Source organism: Kogia breviceps, chromosome 14 (genome assembly GCF_026419965.1).
Source record: "Kogia breviceps isolate mKogBre1 chromosome 14, mKogBre1 haplotype 1, whole genome shotgun sequence".
NCBI lineage: Eukaryota > Metazoa > Chordata > Mammalia > Artiodactyla > Physeteridae > Kogia > Kogia breviceps.
This window is the reverse complement of record NC_081323.1, coordinates 69,872,045-69,899,545: the sequence shown is the minus strand read 5'-3', so window position 1 is coordinate 69,899,545 and position 27,501 is coordinate 69,872,045. Positions and strand designations below refer to the sequence as shown.

Below are 27,501 nucleotides of genomic sequence, written 5' to 3'. Positions count from 1 at the left end.
AGAGAAGAAGAAGAAGTCAATGCCTGGCTTCAAAGCTTCAAAGGACTGGTTGATTCTCTCATTAGGGGCTAATTCAGTTGGTGACTTTAAGTTGAAGCCAATGCTCATTTACCATTCCAAAAATCCTAGGGTCTTTAAAAATTATGCTAAATCTACTCTGCCTGTGCTCTATAACTGGAACAGTAAAGCCTGGATGATAGCACATCTGTTTACAACATGGTTTACTGAATATTTTAAGCCCACTATTGAGACCTACTGCTCAGAAAAAAAAGATTCTTTTCAAAATATTACTGCTCATTGGCAATGCACCTGGTCACCCAAGAGCTCTGATGGAGATGTCCAATGAGACTGATGTTGTTTTCACGCCTTCTAACGCAACATCCATTCTGTAGCCCATGGATCAAGGAATAATTTTCACTTTCAAGTCTTATTATTTAAGAAATACATTTCTTAAGACTATAGCTGCCATACATAATGATTCCTCTGATGGATCTGGGCAAAGTGAATTGAAAACCTCTTGGGAAGGATTAACCATTCTAGATGCCGTTAAGAACATCTGTGATTCATGGGAAGAGGTCAAAACATCAATATTAACAGAAGTTTGGAAGAAGTTGATTTCAACCCCCATGGATGACTTTGAGGGGTTCAAGACATCAGTGGAGGAAGTAACTGCAGATGTGGTGGAAATAGCAAGAGAACTAGAAACAGAAGTGAAGCCTAAAGATGTGACTGAATTTCTGCAATCTCATAAACTTTAATGGGTAAGGAGTTGCTTCTTATGGATGAGCAAAGAAAGTGGTTTCCTGGGATGGAACTACTCCTGGTGAAGATTGTTGAAATGAGAACAAATAATTTAGAATATTACATAATCATAACTTAGTTGATAAAGCAGCAGCAGGGTTTGAGAGGATTGATTCCAGTTGTGAAAGCAGTTCTACTGTGGGTAAAATGCTATCAAACAGCATTGCATGCTGCAGAGGAATCATTAATGAAAGGAAGAGTCACTTGATGCATCAAACTTCCCTGTCCTGTCTTAGGAAATTGACACAGCCACCCCAGCAAGCACCATCCTGATCAATAATGCGTGTGCATATGGCGCTGGTGGGTATAAGCCCTCGAACAGGCATGCATGTGGGAAGCACACAGATAGCAGAGTGGCAGCTAAATGACAGATCCCAGCCTGTGCACATCTGCCTGGAAGCCAAGTGAAAGACCCTGAGCTCATTTAGTGGCTGCCTCACTCCCTTTCCCTGAACCTTGGGCATCCTGGAGTGGAGCTGGAAACACCTGAGCTCTTTGAGGCAGGCAGGAAGTTTGCAGAAAAACAAACTGGTGGCAAACCCAAGGGAATATAACTAACCACACTTTCTCTCCCCTTCAAACTCCCTCAACCTTCTAAAGATAGAACACAGAAGTACCTTTGTGGCAACAGAACTTAATTCCTCTCCTGAGAAAAGTACTAGAAAGGGTCCCAAATCCTTTGTAGTCTCAGCTGTCCAGTTCTGGGGGAGTCTAAGGAGAGATAATAAGCAGTAAATGGAAACATCACGAGCTTGTCCTTGTCCCCCAGCATCTTTTTCTTTTAGGAAAAGATTATCTTTATACCTGGAGAGGCTGTCAATCACTTGGTCCCACGTCCTTAACCAAGAAAATAGACATGTGATGCAAGCAGACCAATCAGAGTCATCCCTGGCAATTGTGATGGAACTACTAGAGAAGCTCTCTCTTTCTTCTGGCATCTCTAGCAGTAAAAAGGATATTGGAGGCCATTCCTCTCACCAAATGGAGAAAATAAAGGCCACAACCAAGAATACAGAGCTGAGAGGTGGGAGGAATATATTCCTGATGACATCATTTGAGTCCCTGGATCCAGCCATGCCTGAAGTCCCATCCGTTTCCGAACTCAGTAAACTCCCATGTTTTATTGTGAAATTGAGCTACTGAATTTCTGTCATTTGCATCAGAGTGTTTCCTTCCTCCCTTTTCTCAACAGAACAGTAAAGATATATTTGCTCCTTTTAAATTACCATAATGGTCTCCTCCTAGAGCAAGATGAAATTTCCTCTCGAGCCTGGCAGAATAATAACAGCACTGACCCAGGATCCACTGTTGTTCTTATGGAGACCTCAAATGTCTACAGGGAAGGGCCTCACACTAGGATATCTCTAAAGGAGGTCTGCCCAATTAGCAATGATAACCCTTCTCCTAGGACCCAGGCAAACCACCCCCGGCCAAAAAGCCTCCCCTTAACTCTTTGATTAACGATATTATCCCAATAGACTGTAAGTTCCATGAGGGCAGGAGCCACACTTAATAATAACCACTGTATCTTCATTCCTAGTCATAACGCTGCTGTCACATACTCAGTACTACATGCCAGGCACTGTTGTAAGTGCTTTAACGCTTAATGCATTAACTCAGCTAATCATCACAACAGCCCTATAGGGACTCTCACTGTCCCCATCCTACAGATGCAAAAATAAAATGCAAAAGACTGAGTATCTTTTCCCAGATCACACAGACAGTAGACAGTAGAAAACTTTAACCCAAGGAGTCAAGCTCCCAAGTCCCAGCTCTTAAACTCTATATAACAGTAAGCGTCTGGGACACAGTAATTACTCCAAAAACATTTGCTGTCTAACCGTTGACTGATATCTAGGCCCTACTCAAATATCTGACCTAACTTCAGAAAACTCTGCATGGGAAAGAACAGCTCTGTTTTCCCCCAGGGAGTTCTCACTCACCCAGAGCCTCGATTATTTGCATTATTATTACTGGTGGTGTTGTTTCACAAAAAAAAAGATAATACTAACACCTCCATGCATTTGTAAAGTGCCATCTTTTTGAAACTCTTTCCCTTTCCACAAGCCAGGATGTATTGGTGACAAGCACAGGAGGCCTGCAGAACCGCTAGCATTCTCACTTTACAGGGAATCTGAGGCCAAAAGAAAAAAGGTCATGTTTCCAGAATAAATCTAAGGGTCTAACCTCGTCCTAAGTGAGAGATTGCTCTGAGGCAGGAGAGCCAGGGCTGGGTGCCCCTTCGCCAGCACCCCTACCCCAGCCCTGGAGCCGAGCCGGGCCCTCCTCACCCGTGCTGTTCCAAGAGCCTGAGCCTCACCGCCACCTTCTGCTGGGGGCTGAGGTCCAGGCAGTCTCTGAGGCTGTGCAGGGCAGTGGCCCAGGCCCTGGGGGACACCCCACGGTGGATGACGGCCGCTGGCAAGTGACAGAGCAAGTTTCCCAGGATGTCCACGGTGTACTCATCAGCAACAGAGCCATTCTGAAACCAACAAGCAGAGCGGGTGGAAAGGTCCAGTGGGGTTCAAGATCGTGATCCCGTAAAACACTGCCTGACCCCAAACCTCGTAAAGGTTCCAGGATCTGAATCGTCTACCCTGCCATGGACTTGTAGAGAAGGCATGGGGCCTAATTTTACCCCAGGGGTGCCGGCCTCAGAAGTCTGGGGGACCCCACGGGGGGCGGGTGTGGGTGGAAGACTTGTACATCGTGAGCATTCACTCAGTGAGGCTGTGGTCAGCCTCACTGTGATTGCTCGGAGGATACCTCAGAGTTCAGGAACCATTATAATGACAGTACCACAATAATCAAAACAGCACTTCAAAGTTTGGACGGCCCTCGAAAGCCTCCAGAGCTCTTTCTCAAAATGACAAAAATAGCTAACATTTATCGAGTGCTTACTATGTGCCAGGCACTGTTCTAAGTGTTTCCATGCCTTAATCCATTCATCTTCAAAGTAACCTTAAGAGGTAAGTACTAAAAAAAAAAAAAAAAAAGAGGTAAGTACTAATATCATCCACTTTTTCAAGATAAAGAAACTGTCACCTCTGCCCTTTGGGCCTTTGCATTAAACAATATATTACCTATTTCATGTCCTCAATACTCCATGAATAAAGTGCTATAGCACCCATTTTACAGATGAGGAGACTGAGGCTCGGGAAGGGGAAGTGACCTGTCCAAAGCCACATAACCAAGCACTGGCAGAGATGTGTCTAGAACCCACACTCTGTGTACTGTGTTCCTTCCAGTCCTCCCGAGCGGCCTCCCAACATTCAGGCCCCGGAATGGCAGTCTCCAGAACCAGTAGCCAAGAGTGTTCCACCCAGTGGTTTCAGAGCCAGTTTTAAGACCCACAGGTCAGACTTCTGGCCATCACATCAGACTTGAGAGCCCAGCCAGATCTCCTGAGGGCTCCCCAGGATGGCCACAGATACCTGGAGGGGAAAGGGACACCAGTGAAAGTGTCACCCAGGAAGAGTTTCCTTACCAGGCACTGCTGTACTTTCTTGAGGACTGAATTCTTTTTGTGGGAATCTAAAACCAAGGAGTCCAACTGACTCTTCCCCAGGCTGATGAGAAAGGGCACACACTGGGAGGCTGGGACAGAAGCCAGGTAGCGAGCCCTGGAGAGAGATGGAGAGAATGAGGGAAGGAAAACAGTGGCTGCTCTGTATTTGCCCCTGAAATCACGGTCTGTAGGCCCAAGAGCTTATCACAGGGGTGTTCCTTAAATGCTGGTTCTCCCCAGAGATGTTCTGTCTCCTTTGGGCAGGTAGCAAGCCTCCCACCCATCATTTTCCTAATTTGTAGGTGGGAAACAAACTTCGCGTAATGCTCTTCTCCTACAGGTGGGAAACAAGCTTCCCATCATGCTCTTCTTCCAGGACCCAGCAGCACTGATCAGAGAATAGGATCTCCATAAACAGAGGTTGGCTGGTGGACTGGTTGAAGGGAGATGAGGAGAAAGGAAATGAAAAAGTAGAAGAATAAAAGAGACAAAGAGAAGAGAGAATAAAACAGAAAGTAGAGGGGAAAAGACGAGTAGGAGAGAGTAGAGAAAGTAAGCGAAATGACTCCCAGTTCTGTCAACCCCAGTCCAAGCTCTTGATCGTATATTCTCAACAGGAGCAATATCACCCCCATGGGGAGAAACTGGTTCAGGGAGAGGGAGGGATGGGGGCAGGGAATCTTAGTTATTACAATGATTTGTGATCCGCCAAAGCTCAACCCTACTCAACAAAATCTTACTCCTTGTAATTTCTCTCTTTAGGGAGAAACTGAGTTTTTCTCCTTTGGGAGGCAATAATGAAATAAAAGTTGAGAAAGACTGCTCTGGACCCATGTGGCATCATGGCCATCTGACTGTTCCCAAAGCAAATTCAACCTCCTCCCCCAAACATGTGCTGCCTCCTCTCTGCCATCCCAGAATCCTTTGTCTCTTTATCCCCAAATCTGTCCTTGCTAGCATCTTAATATTACTCAAATTTGTTCTCGCCTCCCCAGTCCCAGTTTCACCATCTTATTGATTTCTTCATTCATTCATTCGGCAGATATATACAGAGCATCTGTTGCATGCCAACCACTGTGCTGGGTACCAGCTACAACCAAGAACAAGACATGAGGGGAAGGTCCCTACCCTTGGAATGCTGTAGGAGGAAGAAACACATAAACCAGTTAATAAAACAGATCATTTCAGCTAGTGCTGAATGTAAGGAAGAAAATTAAATGGCTCTGTATGGAGAATGATATGGGAAGAGCCAGGAGAAGCCCCTTTGAAGGCAGTACTATTTGAGCTGAGACATGGATGTGTGGAAGAAGACAGCCATGCCAAGGTCAAGTTTACAGAAATAAGCTTCCACTGTCTCTCTCCTTCCAGCCAGGCCCCCTGCACTCCACCCTTTATATGGACAGTGGTGATGATCTCTCCCAGAATACAAGTAAAACACCCCAAGGCGTCACACAAGCCCTCCCTGACCTTTCTCCCCTTCTCATTTGAGCCCCTGGATCCAGCCATGCCTGAAGTCCATCCCTGGACTTTCCTGAATCCAAAATTACCTTTTATTGCCTAAGCCAGTTTGAGTCAAGGTTCTGTCACTTTCAACCAAATATCAACTTGATATTACAATTGGCTTCATGCTTGTCTGTTTTTCCTCCATGAGACTGTAAGATCTTATAAGGGGAAAATTTACTTATCTCTGAGAGCTTAGTATGTAGTAAGCACTCAATAAATATTTTTAATTCAATGAAGACAATGGCAGCAAGAGAAGGGAGAGGGAAATAAAGGGAAAAAGAGAGAAACAGTGTCCAGACCATATTTTAAAAGCAGGGCTGCCCCCCATGCCTGAACACCCACACATATCAGGAGAAGTCCCCACTGCCCCCATCAGCCCTGATTCCCCTGGAGCCTGGACACAGCTGTGAGGCCAGCCCAGATGTGACCTGCTTCACTGGCACTCACTCATTCAGGCTCAGGTTGCTTTGGCTTTGGTTTTTAGATAACAAGAAAAAGCAAGAGAGTCTGTCTAAAATATCAACATGAGGCTCAGAATTTAAATCCTGATTCTCAAGGACTTAACTGTTGAAGGCACTGTCCACTTGCCCCTGTTCTCTCACCAACACCCAGGGAGAGAGAATCACTTTGGCTTTGGTGACACCTGCCGATCTTAGTGCTGAGCCAAAAAGGGAGACTGATGTTCACTTACGGGAGTGTAGCCAAGAGGAAGGGTGGCATAGAGGACCTGGAAACTTCCCAGTATTTCCACGCCAAACAATTAATCTAAAAGATTAAAGCAGTTCCAGGAATTTAGTCCAATAATAACAAGGGCAAACACAGATTGTGCTTTCGGTGCATCAGGCACTGTTCTAAGGGCTTTACATACGTTCACTTATTAAACAGAACACCCTACAGTGTAGGTAACACTACTGCACCCAATCTATGGATGAGAAAACTGAGGCAATAACAAGATGCACACAAAAATTTAAGTCTGAGAATGCTCACCACAGTTTTATTTATAACTGCAAGCAAGTGAGATGTAACCTTAGTATACATCAGTAGGGGACTGGTTAAGTAAATTATGGTATAGCCATACAATGGAATACTATGCAACTGCTTTGTTTCCATACGGTAGATTTATGTGTGGGCGTGTGTGTGTGCACGCGCACGTTATATATATTTAAACAGAACATTGTGTATGGTATGAGCTCATTTGTGTTTCTTACATTACATGTAGATATGTTCTATATATACCAAAAATTCTGCAAGTCAATAGCAAACTTTCTCTGTAGTTACTTCTGGAGCAGGGATTCTCTGCCTCAGCACTACTGACATTTTGGACAGGATAATTCTACATTGCAGGAGCAGTCCTCTGCATTACGGGATGTTAAGTAGCATCCCTGGCCTCTACTTGCTAGGTGCCAGTAGCATCGCCCCCAGGTGTGACAACCAAAGGTGTCTCCAGATATGGCCAAATGGTCCCCTGTTGAAAACCATGCTCTAGGAGAAACTTTACTTTCTCCCTATTGTTTTGTTTTATAATAATGTGCTTTCAGCAAAAAGATAAACAACAAAGGAGAATTTTCTAATTAACCGGAATTTCAAGGTTCTGAGAACTGGGCAAAATCAGGTAAGGAGCTTTATTGGGACAACTCTTCCTGTTTGAACATGTAGGTCTTCCTCAAAGCTGGCCTGAACTCCATCCATTGCATCAGTTTGATGAGTGGAAGGAGACAGCCATGCTAAGGTTCAGGTTTCAGAAATAACCTGCTTCCCACCCTACCTGGGCAGGGCTTTTAATATAGTTCAGTGGTTCTCACCAGGGAAGCATTAGAAATGAAAAGTATCAGGCTTCACCCCAGAAACCCCAGGGAAACTCTGCAAGTGGGGCTCTGCAATCTCTGGTTTTTTAACAGTTTTACTGACGTATAATCAATAATACAAAGAACTGCACATATTTAATGCATACACTTTGATGAGTTGGGCATATGCAAACATCCGTGATACCACCACCACAATCAAGGTAATAGGCATGGCCAACAGCTCCCAAAGTGTCCTCCTGTCCCTTTGTTTTGGTTTTTGTGGACAGAGCACATAACTTGAGAGCAACCCTCTTAGCGAGTTGTGAAATGCAGATACCATATTGTTAACTGCAGGTGTTGTGTTGTACAGTACATCTCCACAGCTTATTCATCCACCAAAACTGAAATGTTATACCCAGTGGACAAGCCTTCCAGGCAATGCTGATGCAAGCTCGAGTTTGAGAACCACTGATAGAATGAACAATCTAAGGGAATGACAGGCTTCATTAAAAACCTGCATGTTCCTCTAATGATCTCAAAGGATTATACACCCGGCTTTTCCCTTCCTGGCTCTCCGGAAGAAAAGTCATTGTTTGGAAACTTTTCATTCACATTTGAAATGCACCAGGCCACCTGCTCACCCTCTCAGACTCTGTATAGCCCACCGTTTGCACTCCAAGTCCAAAGCTGCCCCCAAGGCCCGCTTTTACTTACTTAGATACAGTGAAAGCCAGTCACTGCCTCTGGTCTCCACAAAGGGTTAAAGAGCCTCCTTAACTATTTGGAAAATGAAGTTTTAAATGAAAAATTAAATTCTCTAGAGGACTATTTCCATTCTAGGCTACCTCTGGAAAGGGTATGAAAGTTAGATGAGGGTATGACCTGCAGGCCCAGGAAAGCATAATCGTGAACATGCAAAACGGTATCCCTTCCAACTGAATTTTGGGGTTCAAATCAGGGTATAGAATAGCCAATCTACTGAAATTCTGGCTGTAGGGACATAGGTATGTGGAGCTTTTAAAAAAGAAATTGGAGAAAAGCTGGCTCAGTATTTGGCCCCATATCATCACTTGCATCAGTATGATCCTGGCACAAGTATCTTAAGACGCCACAGTTAATCCACCCAGCGACCGGGTAGGGAGAGAGACTTAGAAACAAGGAAGTGCTTCGAGGGTACCTGATACGGTGAAAGCAGAGAGAAGTTGTTCTCAAAATACTGGAAATGAGCCAGAAAGGAGTCCACGCTCATGGCCTCAATGTGGGAGCACATCACACCTTTGACCAGCTGCCCTGCGCTACAGAACAAAACAGGGACCCAGGAGAAAAGGGGAGTAGGGAAGAGGAAAGAAGGAGCAAGCAAAGGCAGATCTGATCTGACACCAGCTGCAGGAAGGACTGTCCAACTCTCCCTCCTGGGAAATAGGCTCTTCAGGAGGGAGACTCCAGAGGGCTCGTCAGCCCCAGGCTTACCTCAAGAGCTCCTCGGGCCTCCTGGTTGTCTTTGACAGAAGCTCAAACAGGAACAAGGCCTGAGGGAAGAGAATGATTGCCATGGGGAAGGAGCACTCACCTACCGTGACGAGTCCTATGCTCCCATTTTACAGATGGGAAAATGGAGGCACTGTTACTTACCCAGAACCACACAATTGCTATGCGGCAGGGCTGGGACTTGAGCTGGTGTCAGGTAATTGCAGAGTCCATGCTCTCACACCCCAGGTGACCCGGTGCTCCAGGAGGTGAATGAGGAGCAAAGCCAGGGCAGCAAGCCTGGAAGTTTACTTCATGTGCTCTAAGAAGCCGCTGCCCAGTTGAGGACCCCCTAGGGCCCCTATTTTCCCGCCCACCTGCTGTTTCTGAACACAGGGCATCCCAGGAAACAAAACGGATGGATGAATAGACCAGGATGGGCTAGAAAGTTCCATCAGAAAAGTAAGTCCTCCTCCCAACAGCACCCCCTTCAAGCCCTCCCAGGTGGGCCCCCAGGAGAGCAAGGCCTAGTAGGCAGGGGGGGGGTCATTTGTTTCAAGGAATGTAATTTTACAGAACACCTAACGTGCATATACGATCAAATACGACATTCATCTATTTTATAGACTCTGAAACTTTGAACATAATTCCCTAAACAGAATAAATTATGAGCTAGCATTAGGCGGAGGCATCGGTGACATGACAGCTGAGCCCAGGAGAAAGGAAGGTAAGTTCCAGGCACTCTGTGTGTGGCCCCAGAGACTTCCCCAGGCATAGGATCAAGTTCCAGGGCCCCCCCCACCATCTCCACCATCTCCGCCATCTCAGGAAATGGCACCTCCATCAGCTCAGTTGCTGAGACAAAAATATTTTGAAAGCATCCGTGGCAGGACATATTTTCCAAAGTGATCACATATTTTCTGCCTAATATGCTCTTCTAGAAGCTTCTGGAGCCACCCCCCCCCCAATCAAGAGATGGAGTCGGCTTGTAGCTGGAGGTGGGTAGCATGGTGGGGGGCTTTGCGACAGCCTCAACAGACAGAGCACAGCACAAGTGATGCTATTTGACTTCCAAGGTCGCCAAAGATGACAGCTTCTCCCAGCTCTCTCTCAGGACACACACCTTGGGAGCCCTGAACCACCCCTATAAAGCCAGCTGCCCAAAGCCACCATTCTGGACAGTATTCGACACCTAGAAAGGCCATAACAGATTACCACAAACCTGGTGGCCTAAAACAATAGAAATTTATTCTCTGGAGGCCAGAGGTCCAAAATCAAAGTGTTGGCAGACTAGGTTTCTTCTGAAGGCGCTTGGGGAGAATCTTCCCCCACCTCTTCCAGCTTCTGGTGGCTTCTGCTTGGCTTGTGGCTACACACCTCCAGTCTCTGATTCCGTCTTCACGTGGCCTTCTCCTCTGTGTGTCTCAAGTCTGTCTTCTCTTCTGCTGTCTGCGTTTTCTGCTCTTATAAGGACACTTGTCATTGGATTTAGGGCCCATTCAGATAATCAAGGAGGATCTCATCTTCAGACCTTAATTAAATCTTCAAAGACCCTTTTTTCCAAATAAGGTCACATTCCCACCCACAGGTTTGGGGTGGACATAAATTTGCAGGGTACCGTTCCACCCACTACATGGAGAGACCACACCCAAACAGACAGAGACCCCCCCCCAGCTGTTTGAGTCTCCCCAGCCCAGATGTCAGACACATGAATGAGACGCCAGGCCCAGCCACCAGCTGAATCCTAAGCAAGAGCCTTGGGAACCATGGGAGTAAATAATAAAATAAATGCGACCCCACTGAACCTGGACCTGGTGGGTGACCAGCAACAGATCATGGGCACATAAGGCCTGACGCCTCCCCTCTGTCACACCCGCATCCAATCTGACAGCCAATTCTGTCACTGTTAACTTTCAAACTGTATCCAGAATCTGACCATTGGTCACCACCCGCATTGCCACCACCTGGTCCAGGCCACTGTATGCAGCAGCCTCTTAACTGGTCCCTTTGTTTCCTCCCTGCTCTCCTCAACTCAGTCCCCAAGCAGCAGCCGGAGTGATTCTTCGAAAACCAAAGTCAGATCCTGTCCCTTCTTAGACGCCTCTCAGCTCCCTTTCTTGCCCAGGGTAGAAGGCAGTCCTCACAGCGGCCACTCCACAACCTCTGTGAGCTCAGCGAGGTCACCTGTCTAAACAGCTCACTCCCCACCCCCTAAAAGGCCTGGCCCTCCCCCTGGTTTACGTCCTCCTTAGTGATCATCAGAATCATCTACCACCTAACAGGGCACACGTTTCATTGCTGACCTTCCGCACTGTCTCCCTCGCTAGGATGGAAGCCCCCCGAGGGCAGGGATTTCCCTCTGTCTTGTTCGCTTCTGTGTCCCCAGCACCACGCACAGCGCCTGGCACCTGGGGGGCAGGGGCTCCACAAACACTGACGAGTGAGGGAATGAAAAGCAAGTCAGGGGAAGTTCCGAGGCCACAAGTCGGCCTCCACAGCACAACCCCCCCCCACCAGGAGGCCCCAGTGATAACTGCTCTTATAGACAGTGCACTACCCAGCGCTATTCTCATGAGACATGATCCCCGCTTTGCACATGAGAAAACTGAGGCCGCGGGAGGAGAAGCAGTGACCCCCAAAGTTAATGAACAGCAGCCCCGGAATTCACACTCGGGTCCCGTCTAACTTAACACTGCGGTATTCTAGCTCCTGAGTTTAATCACAAGAAATAAGTTTCTTTTACCAAATTAACCTTAGAACAGACCTTTCCCACGAGACAGTCAGAAACGCAGGCACCACCTCTCGGAGTCACAGTCGTACCTGACTCCGCCGGAGCTCCTTCTCTTTCAGGACTGTGGAGTTGAATCCAGGTTCCCTCCATAAATCAAAGAGAGACACTTCCTTAAAGAAAGGCCCTTGTATTTCCACAATGCCTGAGGTGGTATCTCCTGCTTCCATCACCTGTCAAAAGTGAGAAGAAACATAATAACCAGCCTTGTAGAAGGTACATGGAGCATTGGGTGAGGGCCAGGCACTCTGTCTAGTGCTTCCCTGGCAATAAAATCCATCAGGTCTGCTCAGCAACCCAAGGAGGTGGAGATGATCCTTATCCCCATTTTACAGGTAAGAAAACTGAGGCTTAATAGTAAGGCTGAAAGTCGATACCTGAGATTTAAGCCCAAGTCTGTCTTATTCCAAAACCCACACTCTTTAATTTAACCATAGGCGTGACAGCTATCTGCAAGGTGTTGGTTAAAATTAGGCTGAACCCTTGGGGTTGGTTTCTTCACAGATTGTACAGTAGGACCCAGCAGGTCTGATAGAATAGGATACCCAGAAGACCCACTGCAAGTGAGAAAGAGGAATATGGACATGGCTTCCGAGCCTGAAAGGAGGAGCGTTCAGAAGCACTGGGGGGGATTCAGGATTCATTTTCACATTTGAAAACCAAACTCCTAAGACATTATTACAGCAAGAAATCTAATTGAAGAACAGTCTTCCAGATTCGACTGGCTGGGGAAAGCACCAGGGTCTGGAGAGAATAAGGCACAACCCCCAGAGGCTCCTTCTGGAAAGGAGAGAAGGTAGTCATCAGGAGAAGGCATCCTCCGGGTTCAGAACAACCCCACCTAAAGACACAGCCCGCTCGCAAAGCCCCAAAACCACACACTCTGTGAGCCCCGGGGCTGTGGAGCACACATTTTCCTCTCACCTTGCTCAAGACACCGTGCTGCTGGGCAGGTGACAAGTCGGACACGTGCAGGGAGATGGCGCTTCTCAGTAGCTGCACGAGGTCCCTGCGGTCCATGGCGTGGAAGGCCTGGGTGCCCACCCCAGCCAGCAGCACGCCCATCTGGCTGACGTTGTAGAAGGACAGCACCTAGGGGCACCGGCCAAGGAGGATGAGGCCCAGCTCCGGGCCTCCACCGCTCGGACGTTTACTAGGCCCTACTGCAGGCCAAGTATCCAGATGGGTGCTGGGGCACCACTGTGACCAAGACACAAGCTGCCCTCCCAGATCCTCCTTCCTTCTACCAGGAAAGAGAGTTAAGTATCAAAACACAAGACACCAGTAACTGTACCACTGGGGGAATTAAGATGCTACCTGAGGCCACAGCACAACTAGCAATGTGCCATCCATGTGCCACAGCTGACCAGGCAATGGGCTTTTCTGTGTGCAATCTGAACTAGCTGACAAGATTCAAATATTGGAGGAAACTTATAAAAATCCATATTAGAGTTTCTGCTTTATTTTTAAAAAAATCTGAACATCACGCGATACTGGGCCCACGTCGGCAACAGTGGGCAAGAACCTTCGGGTAGGTCGTGGGACTCTTAGTTTACCCAGCCCACCCCCTCTCATGGGACCTTGAGAAAGCCCACTGGCCTCAGTATTGGCCTCAGTATGTCACCGGCAGGCATCTGACACGGCAAAGCCCCACGCTTATCTACCTTCATGTGGAAGCTTTGAGTTGAAGTAAAGAAGTGTTTCAGGACAGATATTTTATGACAAAATTCAACTATAGCTGGCCACTCTAACAGGAATCACGCTTGGTTTTTCCCCCACTCCTTTGGAGTGAAGATGCTAGATGTAATATAATCAGAGACATTCCTCGGTTCTGCAAAAAACTGTTGAGTGGTTTCCTGTAGTTATTCCCTGTAGAATGGACAGTCTCTTACTGTCCCCAAAAAAGGCAAGACCTTTTGAGCTCTTGGCTTCTTAGCAGAAGTCACCTCACCCCTCTGGAGGAAGAGCTGGACACAGGAATGAGACAAGCCTCTTGGCCCAGGGCTGTGAGGAACAAGACAAGTCTCGCTCAGCTCCCTAAAATCAAATTCACAGAGTGGACCCATGCGGCCCCAGTCAAAACAGAAGGTCTGCAAAGCCTTCAAACGAAAGTCACCAGAAGTCCTGAAGGGACAAGATGAATGGTCTATCCTTGGTCTTGAGTCAGAAAGTAAGAATGGGTGGGCATTGGCCATGGTACCATGATGGAAGTAGTTAAGATGGGAGTGAAGCAAGCAGGATGTGAAGCCAGATGCCCTGGGTCCAGTCCCAGCTCTGTCCCTTTCATGTGGCCTTAGCAATTCCCTTTTACACTCTGTGCCTCGTATGAATGACCCGGAAAATGGAAGTTATAACTAGTGACCTCAGACGGTTGTTGGAAAGCTTAAATGATTAACTCAGAGATAGCTAACACTCATTGAGTTCATACTCTAGGTCATGTGTTGTTCTAATCTCTTCCTGTGTGCTGACTCACACAATCCTATGGAACAGGTGCTATCGTATCCCCGTCTTACAAATTGGGACACTGAGGCCAAGAGAAGTTAAGCCAATTCTCCAGTGTCACACAGCTAATAAGTGGCAGACCAAGGATTCGAACCCAGGTAGTCCCCCTTGGCACCATCTTCTTACTGATTGGCTGCCCCTGTTGTGTGTGTATAACTGGCCCTTGGGTCTCAGGGCATTAAAATAGAGTTCAAGCTCCAACTGACCTTCGCATGGGCCAGGTATTTGGCAGACAAGATGATGACCTGGCTCTTGGCCCAGCCCGAGACCTGGTTGAGGGTCGAGATGGCACTGTGCACAGCCTCAGGGCACAGGGAGTCCAGCTGACTGTGGGTCAAGCCCACGACTGCATCCGACAAAGAGCCCAGGGTCTCGTTGAGGGTCTGGTTCTCTGTGGCAATTTCCAGGAGGTCGGCTTTGAGCTAGAAGGGGAGCAAGCGGGGATGAGGGTCGATACCAAGCAAGACGGTGGTTTCTTCTGACGACACCCCAGGATGCACCCTCGACCCACCCTGCCCTGTCCAAAGGAGAGGGACTCCTGCTAAGCCCAGACCGTGAGTAGCCCCACTGAGAACACCACCTCCTCTGGCCTTGACTTTCGTATGCTGCAAATTCACTTTATGCTTCATTTAATTATTAATTTGTTATTAAATAAACCTGAAAGCATGGCAGAAGGAAATTTTGTTCACTTCACCGGTAACTCAGCCACACTCCCGTAGCAATTATTTTATTTTTATGACCTCGAACTCTATATCCTGTCTATATGGCTGCTTTTCTTCCATGAAGTAGCTGGGTAGGGGGAGGGTTCATAATAATATATAATCTCTGTAAAAATAATTCTCAGCAGTAACAAGAAAGTGAAAGTCTCCTGAAAATCTTACCTCAAAAAAAATTACTGATTAGCAATTAGGTGTATATATTTCCAAAACTTCTTATACCTTTATAAATAAACTGTGGCATGTAATCTTTAGTTGCAACATGAACACAAGTACAATTTTCTGCTCTATATTTTTCATTTAAAATTATGTGCTACAGGTTTTCATATTTCTGTGATCCCCTGCATTATTTTTTGTAACATGCCTGTCTAGTTATAGTCAAGTGTGTTTCCCAACTGCTTCCAGTACAGAAGGTGATAAACTCATCTACTGCAACGTGACCTCTGTACAGAAAAATGAGAACGGTTCACGTTTTAACACCTGAACTTGCACGAACCATACCTTCATGTCAGACGAATGTACGCAAGTGTTCTAGATGGCCACTTGGGGGCAGCAGAATAAAGTGAAAGAAACAGCTGTCACAGTTCCTGGCTTTCTCCAAATTCAGCAGCTCCCCTTCCCTAAAGCTCGGCTCCCACATCTGCAAAAGGCCTAAAGCAGTGGTTCTCAAAGTGTGGTATCAGCATCACCTGGGAAGTTGTTAGAAATGCAGGTTCTCAGGCTCCGCCCCAGGCTTCCTGAATCAGAGGCTCTGGATGAGGGTATGTTTTCAAGCTGCTTTTAACAAGCCCTCCAGGTGATTCTGATGCATCCTCAGGTTTGAGTACTGACCTAGATGATCCAAAGGGTTCTCTCCTATCTCACTGTATCTGACTTTCTTCTTGGTCACAGCTACCCCTGTGACCTTAAAATACATTTGTTTTCTTATTTTTGCCCAAGCTTGCTTGGGAAGGATGCTCTTCCTGGAAAACAAAAATATGCACCGACCAAGACAATGTCTGCTATGTAAAATGCCAAATGGGACCAAGGGTTTTGTGATGTGTGAGAAACTGCTGTGGAATTATTGACGATGTTATCAAATTTTCTTGAATACTGCTCTCACGGCATCTTTTCAATTAAAACAATGAGGAAGACAAGAAGAAGTGAGAGAAGCCAGGCAGAATTAAGACTTTAAGGGAAGAAAGGAGAGAGAGTTGCAGTGAGGAGGGAAATGAGACAGTCCCCATGTGCCTACTGGCCCATAAACCTTAGTCTAGGAACTCAGCAAATACATTCCATTCCAGTGCTCTCCACCTGGAATCATCTGAGGCCACAGCCCAGACCAATGACACAAGAATCTCTGGGGGGTAGAGCCTGGGGGAGGGGCGTGCCACTAACATAGAACCAGGTTCGAGAACGACTGCTGTATCTCCTCGCTACGCCACTCATGGTCACCAGCCCAGCAGCTTCAGCATCGCCTGGAAGCCTGTTAGAAATGCAGAGTCTCGGGCCCCACCCAGACCTTAAATCTGCGTTTAAGACCCCCAAGCAACCTTATGCACATTTAAGTTTGAAGTGGCCGCTCCGATTGAATTTTGATCTATTCAAGCTTTTCCTACCGTTTTTTGTTGTTTCTTCCCATTTTAAGCTCAGCCCAGTGTTTGAGATACCACCTGTGAGGCTGGACCTAGATCTTGATAAACCCTACACGTTTTCTCTCAAAGGCCAGGCAAGACTGTTCTTCCCATTTCTCTGGCTAGTGAAACTGAGGCTGAGGCTCCAGGGCCCTGTATGTAGCCCTTCTGCACCTTCTGAACTCCAGCCTGGAAGCCCCTCAGGTGGCTGCACTTGATCATCTGGTGAAGGAGGACTTGGGCCACAGCGGCGTCCAGCAGCTCCAGGTCATCATAGAAACAAACCAGCAGCCCCAGCCTGTATGAGAAGATAAGGGATGCTGGTGGAGGGCGCAGAGCTGGGGGCCACAGCCGCAGCCCCACCCCAGTTAGAACCGAGAGGTCACGATCAGAGCAGCTGCCGCGTACCAGGTACTGTGCTGAGCCCTTTTACCTGGATTATCTCATCACAGCCCTGCAGGGTAGGTGCTCTCATTAGCCCCATTTCACAGAAGGGTCAACTGAGACTCAGAGAGATCAAGTGACTTGACCAAGGCAAGTAGCGGTGCCTGGCCTTAAATCTAGATCCATCCAACCCTGCCATCTCTCCTCCTGAGGCAATAAGGGGCGCAAGGAAAGTATGTGCTCAATTAGCCACAGAAAAACCTCAATTTTCCACTCAGAGATAAGGGGTCTGTCCACCCTGGGGGATTCTCTGAGGCAGCGGTTTATTTCCAGGGTGCTTTATAACCAACATCACCAGATGATGGTGACTTCAAAAGGGAAAAAACACAAGAGGCACTTTGTTATAAAGCAGAAACACACCACTGTAAAGCAATTATACTCCAATAAAGATGTAAAAAAACTTTTTTTAATAAATAAATAAACTTCTTAATGAAAAAAATCTATTGAATTGAATAAAATAATTTAATGTTTGAAAAAAAACAGAGGCAGAACAAGGTAGGAGCAGAGATGGGATTTGAATCCTGGTCTAACGGGGAGCACTGCCTCTAGTGGTTAAGAACAAAGCTTCAGGCCAACTGGAGTTTGAAGCCCAGCTCTACGAGACATCTGACCTGTAGCAAGTTGCTTAACTTCTCTGAAAGCCTGCAGCACATGGTTGTGCAATGCATACTCTGTACTACCGTACAGGGTAGCCCTGCCTCTCTAAGCTTTTAATGGGGAGGTTTCCTTAAATATGATGAATGAAGGAATGAGGAATGCTGTGACAGTTAAATAAGAAAACGCATACCAACTAATTAGCATACTTCCTGGCAGATACTAAGCACTTCATCAGTGGATGCTCTTAGCATTAGTATGAAATCTACTTAACTTAGCATGGCTGGACCACCTGGTCGATCACGATCAGACACTGACACTCTCAGACATGTCCACCGGAAAGCAACCAGGCCAGGGAAAGGATCTGAAAGTGTGTCTGATGAAAAAAGAAGACTCAGAAGAAGTGAAGACTGACTATTAAAAACTATGTTAAGGATAACTAACATTTCTTGACCTCTTACTATTTGCAGATGTTCTCTTTTTTTAACATCTTTATTGGAGTATAATTGCTTTACAGTGGTGTGTTAGTTTCTGCTGTGTAACAAAGTGAATCAGCTATACATATACATATATGCCCATATTGTGCAGATGTTCTTAATCTTCTTTACAAGGGTCTTAATGAGGTGGGCAGCTTAGTAGCTCCCATTTTACAGATGGGAAAATGGAGGCACAGAGAGGTGCAGTAACATGGCCAAGATCACACAACTTGTAATTGGCAAGGCCAGGATTAAACCCAGGAAGTCTGGTTCCATATTCTTTTTTTTTTTTTTGCTGTACATGGGCCTCTCACTGCTGTGGCCTCTCCCGTTGCAGAGCACAGGCTCTGGACGCGCAGGCTCAGCGACCATGGCTCATGGGCCTAGCCACTCTGTGGTATGTGGGATCTTCCCGGACCGGGGCACGAACCCGTGTCCCCTGCATCATCATGAGGACTCTCAACCACTGTGCCACTGTGCCCATATTCTTAATCACTAAGCTATTTTTGGTGTAACTATAGAAAAAAATGGGAGCCATGCTAATGGTGAAAATTTCTAAGGATAGGGCATGAAGGTGTAAGAGTTTCCTATGAGAACATTCTCTGCAAGTGCTTTGAAAAATGTAAGGTCATGTGGTAATGTCAGAGGAAGCACTGTGACAGTAAGGCCCTGGGAGATGGAGAGAAGATGGGTGAACAGTGCCTGTCACCCCTCCCCACTGCACAGCCCCCCCAACATTCAAACCCTTTCTGGGGTCACCAGGTGTACAGCTCTTGGTCCTCCCCTGCTGGAAATGGTTCTGGGGGATCACGTTACAATCACTAAATTCTAGAGCTGATCTCATCCCAGGGCTCCCCACCTGAGAGTCTGGATAACAAGGGGTTCACAAATATGGGGACCCATAAGCTATTTCCAATACTCAACCCAACCTCTTGGAAATTACACATTTCCCTTGGAATGGATGGAGTACTATTTAAAATGTTCCATTTTCATGCCCAGAGCTGGAATCTTAGCCCTTGATAAGGTTGTATAAAATGTGTGGCACATAGGAGATGCTTAAAAAGCGTTTGTTTTCTTCCCCAGTTCACAACCTCTTGAAAGGGGTCTCTCTGGGGAAACACCTCCCTCACATGCACAAAGACATGGACCAGCCACCTCCCTTTCCTCCCCGGGTCTTTTGCTGCTCAGAGGAAGCTGATGCTTAGAGGGCATCTTGGCAAACAGCTCTAAGGGCCCAACGCCCAAGCCCCTTGCCTGTGGATGGTAGAGGTATTCCTCACATCAAAGTTGGAGGAGCTGATTCTCTCCAGAAATGCCTGGGCCAGTTCAGGTGTGATGTCATAAACCGTGTCCAGCTGCTTGGTGGCGTTGTCATAGCTGATAAACAGCCCAATCTGGTGGACAAGGACAGGAAGGTCAGTGTGGAGGTATGAAGTGGCCCCGTGCAGCCCCGCCCTGGTGGTCTGTGCTGTGCCCTACTCTTGGCACTTTGAGGTGCCCATTTCTCATTTTCATTGATTTCACTTTTTCCCTATAATAGTTTATTACAAGACATTGAATACAGTTCCCTGTGCTATACAGTAGGACCTTATGGTTTATCTATTTTATGTAGAGTAACTTGTATCTGCTAATCCCAAACTCCTAATTTATGCCTCCCTCACCTCTCCCCTTTGGTAACCATAAGTGTCATTGATTTCTTAATGGTCTGTAACTGCTGCTTTAGTTTCCTCTTCAATCCAACTGTTATTTAGGAAAGTTTTTTGTTTGTTTGTTTGTTTTTACTATCTGAGCAGTTGAACTATTTTAAAGCTAATATTTGCACATTTATTTCTAGATTTGCTTTACAGAGGTCAGAGAATATGGTCCATAAATTGTTTGCTTTGGGGAATCGGAATTTTCTTAATAGATGAGTCAGATTATAAATGACCCTCAGGTGATAAAAAAGAGTGTGTGTTCTCTTTGTAAGATACAAAGTTGAATATATGTATATAATATATATGTAAATGTATGTTTACACAATATCTAACACACCTATATTATGCAAATATATATAATATATTCAACTTTATTAAATATGTTATTCAGATTCTTTCTATTCTTGTTCACTTGTTCGCATTGAAGTCTCCAATATTTCAACGCATGGTTACTCTGCGCTTAAAGGTCTCCCAAAGTTGTCTCTCCCTTAAGAATTGTACTCTTCGTCCATATGAAATTCCCTCTTAGCCCTGGCACTCTGTGGCTTCACCTCCCTTCTCTACATTTTTAGAAGATGAAGAAATGGTGCAAATGGCATCTGGATCTCAGAAATTCCCTGCTAGGGGCCCAGTTTCCTAAGAATTTAACCTCTATCGACTTCCTGAAATTCACTCAACTTCTTTTGGAGAGTAAAATGGAAGTTTAATCCATTTTAATAACTGGGAATTATAAAATTGAGAGACATTTGAAATATTTCCAGCCTCCCAGGTAGAAAGAGAAACCTCGTCTGCCTCTGGTTTCACAATAACCAGATCTTGTTGGGTCCATCAGTCCTTGAACAAGTCAGTCATGTGATGCAAACACTTGCCTCACTGGCCAGCAGAAAGTTAGGGCACACAGGATAAAAACTGGTGGCAAGCCCCAAACTGCTTACGAATGCCTCCCTGTTGGCAGCATTCTTTGGAGGTTGCATTCTAAAATCATGCTACCCCAGGGATTTTAGTGTCATCGGGCCAACATCAGAAGGAGAAGGACACCTGACCTGTGAGTTAAGTAACCTCGAATATGTGTATTCCTCCACTGTAAACTCTAGAGTTAAAATCCAATCATCACACATGCTGAAGTAGCTATCAATAGAAGTAACCATAAATAGAAGTAGCTATTAATCCACGTTGCTTTTCATTTACATTCGTGCTTCCAAGGACCGGAAACTCTACAGTTATTGTCCTTGGCCTTTCTTGAGTACAAAAATACCCTTAAATGATTTCTGGTTCATAGCCAACATTTATAGATCATGTTTTTTCACATCAGAGCTATCTTAATTGTCCACAATTCTTTTTCTTTTCTTAGCTTTTCTACACTGGAACACAATCCAATGACTGACTGCTTGAGGTCTTATTCCAGGAATTTTCTTTAGATGCTCAAGTTATGTTGAGCTGAGGTGGGTGTTCATTTCCCAGGGCACCTTGACTGGCTGGCTGAATGTGAGAGGTTTAGAATACACCTTACCGCAGAAGTATTAGTGATGGGAACATGTAAATGCACTTTTCCAACTTACTTCTATAGGACTGATATTCATAATTTCTTCAAAGGATAGGTGAACCATATATCTGCCCAAAATCCATAAGTTTTCTGCACTGACCCATGAAACAGAGTCATCTGCAAAAAATAAATAAGTGGACAAATAAGTAAAAATTAATAAAAGACTGTGCACTGGTATATAATAGTCAACAGATCTTTGATGTCAGGACCTCCTCTTTGCATTTATTAATTCATTCCACAACCATCTTTTGAGAGCCCCCTACTTATGAGATGCTACACTACACACAGGCAATGACAGATGTCCACCACTTTGTTACTCAGTAGAGCGGCCCTTGAACCAGCAGCCTCAGTATCACCTGGGAACTTGTTAGAAATGCAGATTATTTTTGTAGTACTTAAGACCACAAAATACAGTTTTATTTTTAGTTAGTTACTAACTTGAAATATATTTGACTCTTTTATTACTACTAGTAACAATCCTTATCTTCCTGATTATCACCATGTACATGAGCCAAACCGTCCTCATATGCACCCCAAATGGTCTCCAAATCTTTACTCTCTTGGGCCCTTCTCATCAGCTAGAACGCCTTTCCCCTAACTCTTCAGCTTCCAAACCCAAACCCTACCTTAGAAAACAAGCTCAAGTGTTTCCTTTCTTAAAGCCTTCTCTCATATCCTCAGCCAGCTGCAGTGTTCTCCCGCCTCTGAATTCCCGGAGGACTCTATCATTCCGTTCAGGCATTTGAAATTCCCCATCAGCAAATGTCAGTGGGGCTTTAAGAACAATCGTGGCCAGCATCCAACTTCAAGTTTCAGTGAACTAGAATTGGCTGCCATTGCCCCTAATCCTCCAGTAAAAGATTTACACAGAACACCATTGCACTGGTAGCATTTTGGAGAAATGAAAAAAGCAGAGGAGCCGTTATAGGGTGCAGTGAATCAGTCATCAAGAGCTGCTGCAGCAAGCCGTGGGCAATGGCTGATGCCCAGAGGAGACGGTGAAGTCAGCTGATGCCTGGGCCAAGTCACAGGGACAAGAGGGTGCCCTCCCCCAGCCCAGGAATCAGAGCTGTTGTGCTGTTGTGGTGAGCACAGGTAAACACCTGTGATCCTCTCGGTGGGGACTTTGGACACTTGACTTGGTTATGAGAAGAAAGGGTAGCCCTGGAAGGCTAGAGAATTCTGGGGGGAAACCACTAAATTCACCAAGAACCAAGCTGTGTTGTTCATTTCTAATTAATTTTTTTTTTTTTTTTTTTTTTTTTTTGCTGCGTTGGGTCTTCGTTGCCACACGCGGGCTTTCTCTAGTTGCAGCGAGCCGGGGCTACTCTTTGCTGCGGTGCACAGGCTTCTCATTGCGGTGGCTTCTCTTGTTGCAGAGTACAGGCTCTAGGCACATGGGCTTCAGTAGTTGTGGCTCATTGGCTCAGTAGTTGCGGCACGCGGGCTCAGTAGCTCCGGGGCACGTGGCATCTTACCGGACCACGGCTCAAACCCATGTCCCCTGCATTGGCAGGCGGATTCTTAACCACTGCACCACCAGGGAAGTCCCTCTAATTATTTATTAAGCATGAACTGTATTTCTGCAGACCAAGGATCCCCAAACTTGGGATAGTTTTGACACCCAAAGTTATTTCCAGTTACCTCAAGGAACTTCATGAAAAAAACAGTTTAAAGTCCAAATAGAATTCATTTCAATTCACTTAGTTTAATAATGAAACGTATCATATAGGAATTTTAGGAGAGTCTGTCTCCAACTAAATTCTGGCAACAAGGACTTAATGGAGGTCTAGAGTCGGGAGGGTGAGTTGAGTGAATGTCTCAGGGTCACTGAGTGTGAGGTTCAGTTTTCTGGAGGCCACCATTATGCATCGGGCAGAGGGAACTCTGCTGCACATGGAAGACATGGACTATTCCATTGTTTAATGCTTCTTATATACAAATTTCAGAGCTGAATTCCAGGAAAAGGATTGATTGGCACTCCCTACACTTCACCACCACGGGCTTTCTCTGTTTCCCACACACACGCAGCTCATTCCCACCTCGGGGCCTTTGTATTTGCTGCTTCCCCTGCCTGGAATGCTCTTCCTCCAGAGCCTCGCATGTCTGATCCCATTTTTCTCATTTTGGTCTCAATCCAAATGTCACCTGCCCAGAAAGCTCTGCTCTGCCCCCTTAGTCCATCAGTCAGAAACTATAGCCCGTGGACCAAACCCAGCCCAACACCTGATTTGGTACAGCCTTCGAGCTTGGCTTTTTACATTTTTAAAAAATATTTATTTTATTTATTTATTTGGCTGTGCCGGGTCTTAGTGGCGGTTCGTGGGCTCCTTAGTTGAGGTTCGCCAGCTCCTCAGTTGCAGCATTCAAACTCCTAGCTGCGGCACGTATGTGGGATCCAGTTCCGCGATCAGGGATCAAACCTGAGCCCCCTGCATTGGGAGCGCAGAGTCCCGGCCACTGCGCCACCAGGGAAGTTCCCGGTTTTTACAGTTTTCAATGATTGAGGGAAAATCCAAAGAAGACGAATATTTTCTGACATATGAAAATCACAGGAAATTCAAATGTCAGCGTCCATAAATAAGGTTTTCTTGGGACACAGCCATGCCTATTTATCTGCTGTCTAGAGCTGCTTTTGTGCTACAACATCAGAGTCGGATAGTTGAGACAGAGACTGTAGGGCCACAAAGCCTATAAATCTACTCTGGCCCTTTACAGAAAACACTTGCTAAGCCCTGCTCTAGGCTAAAGCAGTAACCCTTTCCATGGCATTGATCCCTTTTATTTTCTGCAGAGCAGTTACCGGTGTTTGCGTCCTCTCTCTCTATCTCTCTTTACTTACTTGCTTACAAGTTTTCTCCACCTACTCTCCCACAATAAAATTATAGCTCCATGAGAACAAAGACTTGGTCTTCTTTTCCTTTGTATCTCCAGTGTCTGACACATAGTAGGCTCTTTTTAGGTGTTTAAAAATTTATTCTCTTTACATCACTAACATTATAGATTCAGCAAGTTGAAGCTACCTGTGAAATTGTTTGTGTTACTAATCTACATAGCCTTTCTCTCTCCTTTTTTTTTTCAATTGTAGTAAAATACACGTAACATAAAATTTACCATCTTAACTACTTTTAAGTATACAGTTCGGTGGCATTAAGTACATTCACTTTGCTGTGCAACCAGCACCACCATCCATTTCCAGAACTTTTTCATCTTGCAAAACTGGAATTCTGTACTCATTAAATAGTAATTCCCCACTCCTTCCTCCCTCTGGCCCCTGGCAACCACCACTCTACTTTCTGTCTCTATGAATTTCACTACTCTAGAAAATAGTAGGTTTTTAACAAACATCTGCCAAGTAAATTACTCCTGACCTATTGCTGCTTCGGTTGCAGGAAGCTTAGCACAAAATTTCTGTGCTTTATTGCCTATATTTTCTTTTAAAAAACCTGGGCTTCCCTGGTGGCGCAGTGGTTGAGAATCCGCCTGCCGATGCAGGAGACACGGGTTCGTGCCCTGGTCCGGGAGGATCCCACATGCCGCGGAGCGGCTGGGCCCGTGAGCCATGGCCGCTGGGCCTGCGTGTCCGGAGCCTGTGCTCCGCGACGGGAGGGGCCACAGCAGTGAGAGGCCCGCATACCGCAAAAAAAAAAATAAAATAAAAAAAAAAATAAAAAAATAAAAAACCCATTTTGTCCCACTTTGATGCAGATTTTTAACACAGATTTTGAACTTGTAACCTGATTCTAAACGTTTTCATTGAGGGACTTCCCTGGCCGTCCAGTGGTTAAGACTCCTCGCTTCCACTACAGGGTTCGATCCCTGGGAACTAAGATCCCTCATGCTGCGCAGGGCAGCAAAAGTTTTCATGGAATCTTAAGGTGCCATCATTATTTACGTTCCACTGTGAAACTGAACTTAGACACGGCGTTGATTGTAAGATACAGGTGATGCTGACTTCAGAGACTTCAGCATGTGAAAAATGCACAGATGAAATGGGGTATGTGGTTTTTCCATAAACCACATCAAACACTTTTTGGAAGCTGAGGGAGCTAAAAATCTTCAGTGGCAATGAAAGCAAATCCCTATCTTCAGAGATGAAACATCACTTTTAAGGATGGACTCCCCCTAAAAAGTGTTCCCGCCTCAAAGCCCGGGCTCACCAGTGCCATTGGAGGATGTCTGCAAAATCCCAGTCATCCAGGAGTAGAGAGCCCTCTGGGAATGGGCCGAGGTTTGGTCGTAGAGATCTTTGAACACCACAGACCTACAGGACGTAAACATGGGTGTCAATGAAGGAACAAATATGAAGGCCTTCAGGCAGGGTCCAAACAACAAAAGTATACAAAGCTATCTTTGGTTAAAAGCCCTTCCCACTCCCTTGCTGCTATATGTAGCTATTTTCCTGTTTTTCCTCTTCCCATCACAGTTAAATAGCTTCCAAAGACTGGTCTCCACTTCCTCACCACCAGGTCCTTTTTTTTTTTTTTTTTTTGGTAACAGTTTTATTCAGATATAACTTATACCATACAAAGTATACAACTCAGTGATTTTCAGTATATTCACAGACTTGTAAAACCATCACCACAACCAATTTTAGAACCCTTTAAGTACCTCAAAAAGAACCTCCTACCTTTTAGCTATCACCCCAGAACTTCTAGGCATCCCAACTCCTAGAAACTACTCATCTACTTTCTATCTTTATAGATATACATCTTCTGGATATTTCGGATAAATGCAATCACATAATATGTCACTTTTGTATCTGGCCTCTTTCACTTGGCATGATGTTTTCAAGGTTCATGCATGTTGGAACAGGTATCAGTAATTCATTTTTTATGGCCAAATTCTATTCCGTTGTACAAATATACCACATTTTGTTTATCTGTTCATCAGTTGATGGACACTTGGGTTGTTTCCCCCTTTTGTCTACTACACATAATGCTGCTGTAAGCATTCACGTATAAGTGCTTGTGTGACGCATTTCATTTTTCTTGGGAATAGACCCAGGAGTGGGTTAAATGGCAAATCCATGCTTAGACTTTTGAGGAACTCCAGACTATTTTCCAAAGTAGCTGTAGCACTTTACTTTCTCACCAACAGTGTCTGAGGGTTCTGATTTCTCCACGTCATTGTCAACACTTGTTATTATCTGACATTTTGATTACAGATATCCTGATGGCTGTAAAGTGTCTTGGTCACTTTTTAAGCCACTGACATCTGGTTTCTTCATCACCACACCACTCCTTGTGGCCCAAGTCCTGAATGACCTCCTTGTCACCATACCCAGCAGTCCCATTTGGTCCAAATATGACTTGACCTTTCACAGCATTTGGCACTGATCACCCCTCCAGTTCATACCTGCAAAATAGCTGAGTCTCCTCATCCTGGAAGACTTCCCTCACCTCCACCCACCACCACTGAAAATCAATTCACCAAATGACCAATCTGCCCTTTTCTAAGCTTAAAGTTTATTCTCACCACTCTCCCAGTCATTTCATATGTGAAGAGGCAAACTTTCCCTTAAATCTATCTTAATATCTCCTTGCTGTATCTTTCTTTTCTTCTTCTTCTCCTCTTCCTCCTCCTTCTCGGTTGGATTTTTTTCCTCTTTCTCCTCTTCTCCTTGTTGTTATCCTTCCTCTTCTTCTTTCTCTCTCTTTCTCTCTCTCTGTCTTTTTTGGGTTGTTGTTTTGTTTTTCAGAACAGCACAGTATGTGAAAGGGACAGGAGCTAGATATAATTCTGAAAAAAACGATGTTTACATTATTTAAGGGAAAGCTTGCCCATTTGTAAAAATGCTGGCTCTATCATTCCTTAGCAGTCTGACCTAGGGCAAGCTATACAATCTCTCTGTGCCTCAGTTTCCTCATTTGAAGAATGGGGGGTGGGCTTAATGACATCATCCTCACAAGGAGAAAGGGACAGGAGGGTAGAGTAGGAAAAGGTCAAAACTGAGGTTCAGAAGACCTGGCTAGAGCTCAAATTAAGTCAAGCCCCAGAGGGGTCACTTCAAGGGATGCTGTCCCCTCTCTGGGCTTCAGTTTCTTCATCTGCGAAAGAAGAGGTTG

General features: G+C 45.6%; 1 protein-coding gene across 7 annotated transcripts in view; it reads right to left on the bottom strand.

The window, feature by feature from the left end:
* Positions 1-27,501, bottom strand: part of OTOA (otoancorin) — a 113,602-nt gene that overhangs the window by 65,599 nt on the left and 20,502 nt on the right. For 6 of the 7 annotated variants that reach the window (XM_067013969.1, XM_067013973.1, XM_067013975.1 and 3 more), the window contains 13 exons: positions 25,594-25,697; positions 21,450-21,550; positions 19,451-19,590; positions 16,857-16,980; positions 14,560-14,775; positions 12,776-12,943; positions 11,884-12,024; positions 9,067-9,125; positions 8,774-8,891; positions 6,504-6,577; positions 4,289-4,424; positions 3,093-3,283; positions 1,419-1,512 (listed from right to left, as the gene is read on the bottom strand). In XM_067013969.1, the coding sequence (XP_066870070.1) occupies positions 1,419-1,512; positions 3,093-3,283; positions 4,289-4,424; positions 6,504-6,577; positions 8,774-8,891; positions 9,067-9,125; positions 11,884-12,024; positions 12,776-12,943; positions 14,560-14,775; positions 16,857-16,980; positions 19,451-19,590; positions 21,450-21,550; positions 25,594-25,697 (1,666 nt within the window). The remainder of the gene's footprint in view (positions 1-1,418; positions 1,513-3,092; positions 3,284-4,288; positions 4,425-6,503; positions 6,578-8,773; positions 8,892-9,066; positions 9,126-11,883; positions 12,025-12,775; positions 12,944-14,559; positions 14,776-16,856; positions 16,981-19,450; positions 19,591-21,449; positions 21,551-25,593; positions 25,698-27,501) is intronic. The other variant, XM_067013970.1, reaches the window with a different exon arrangement.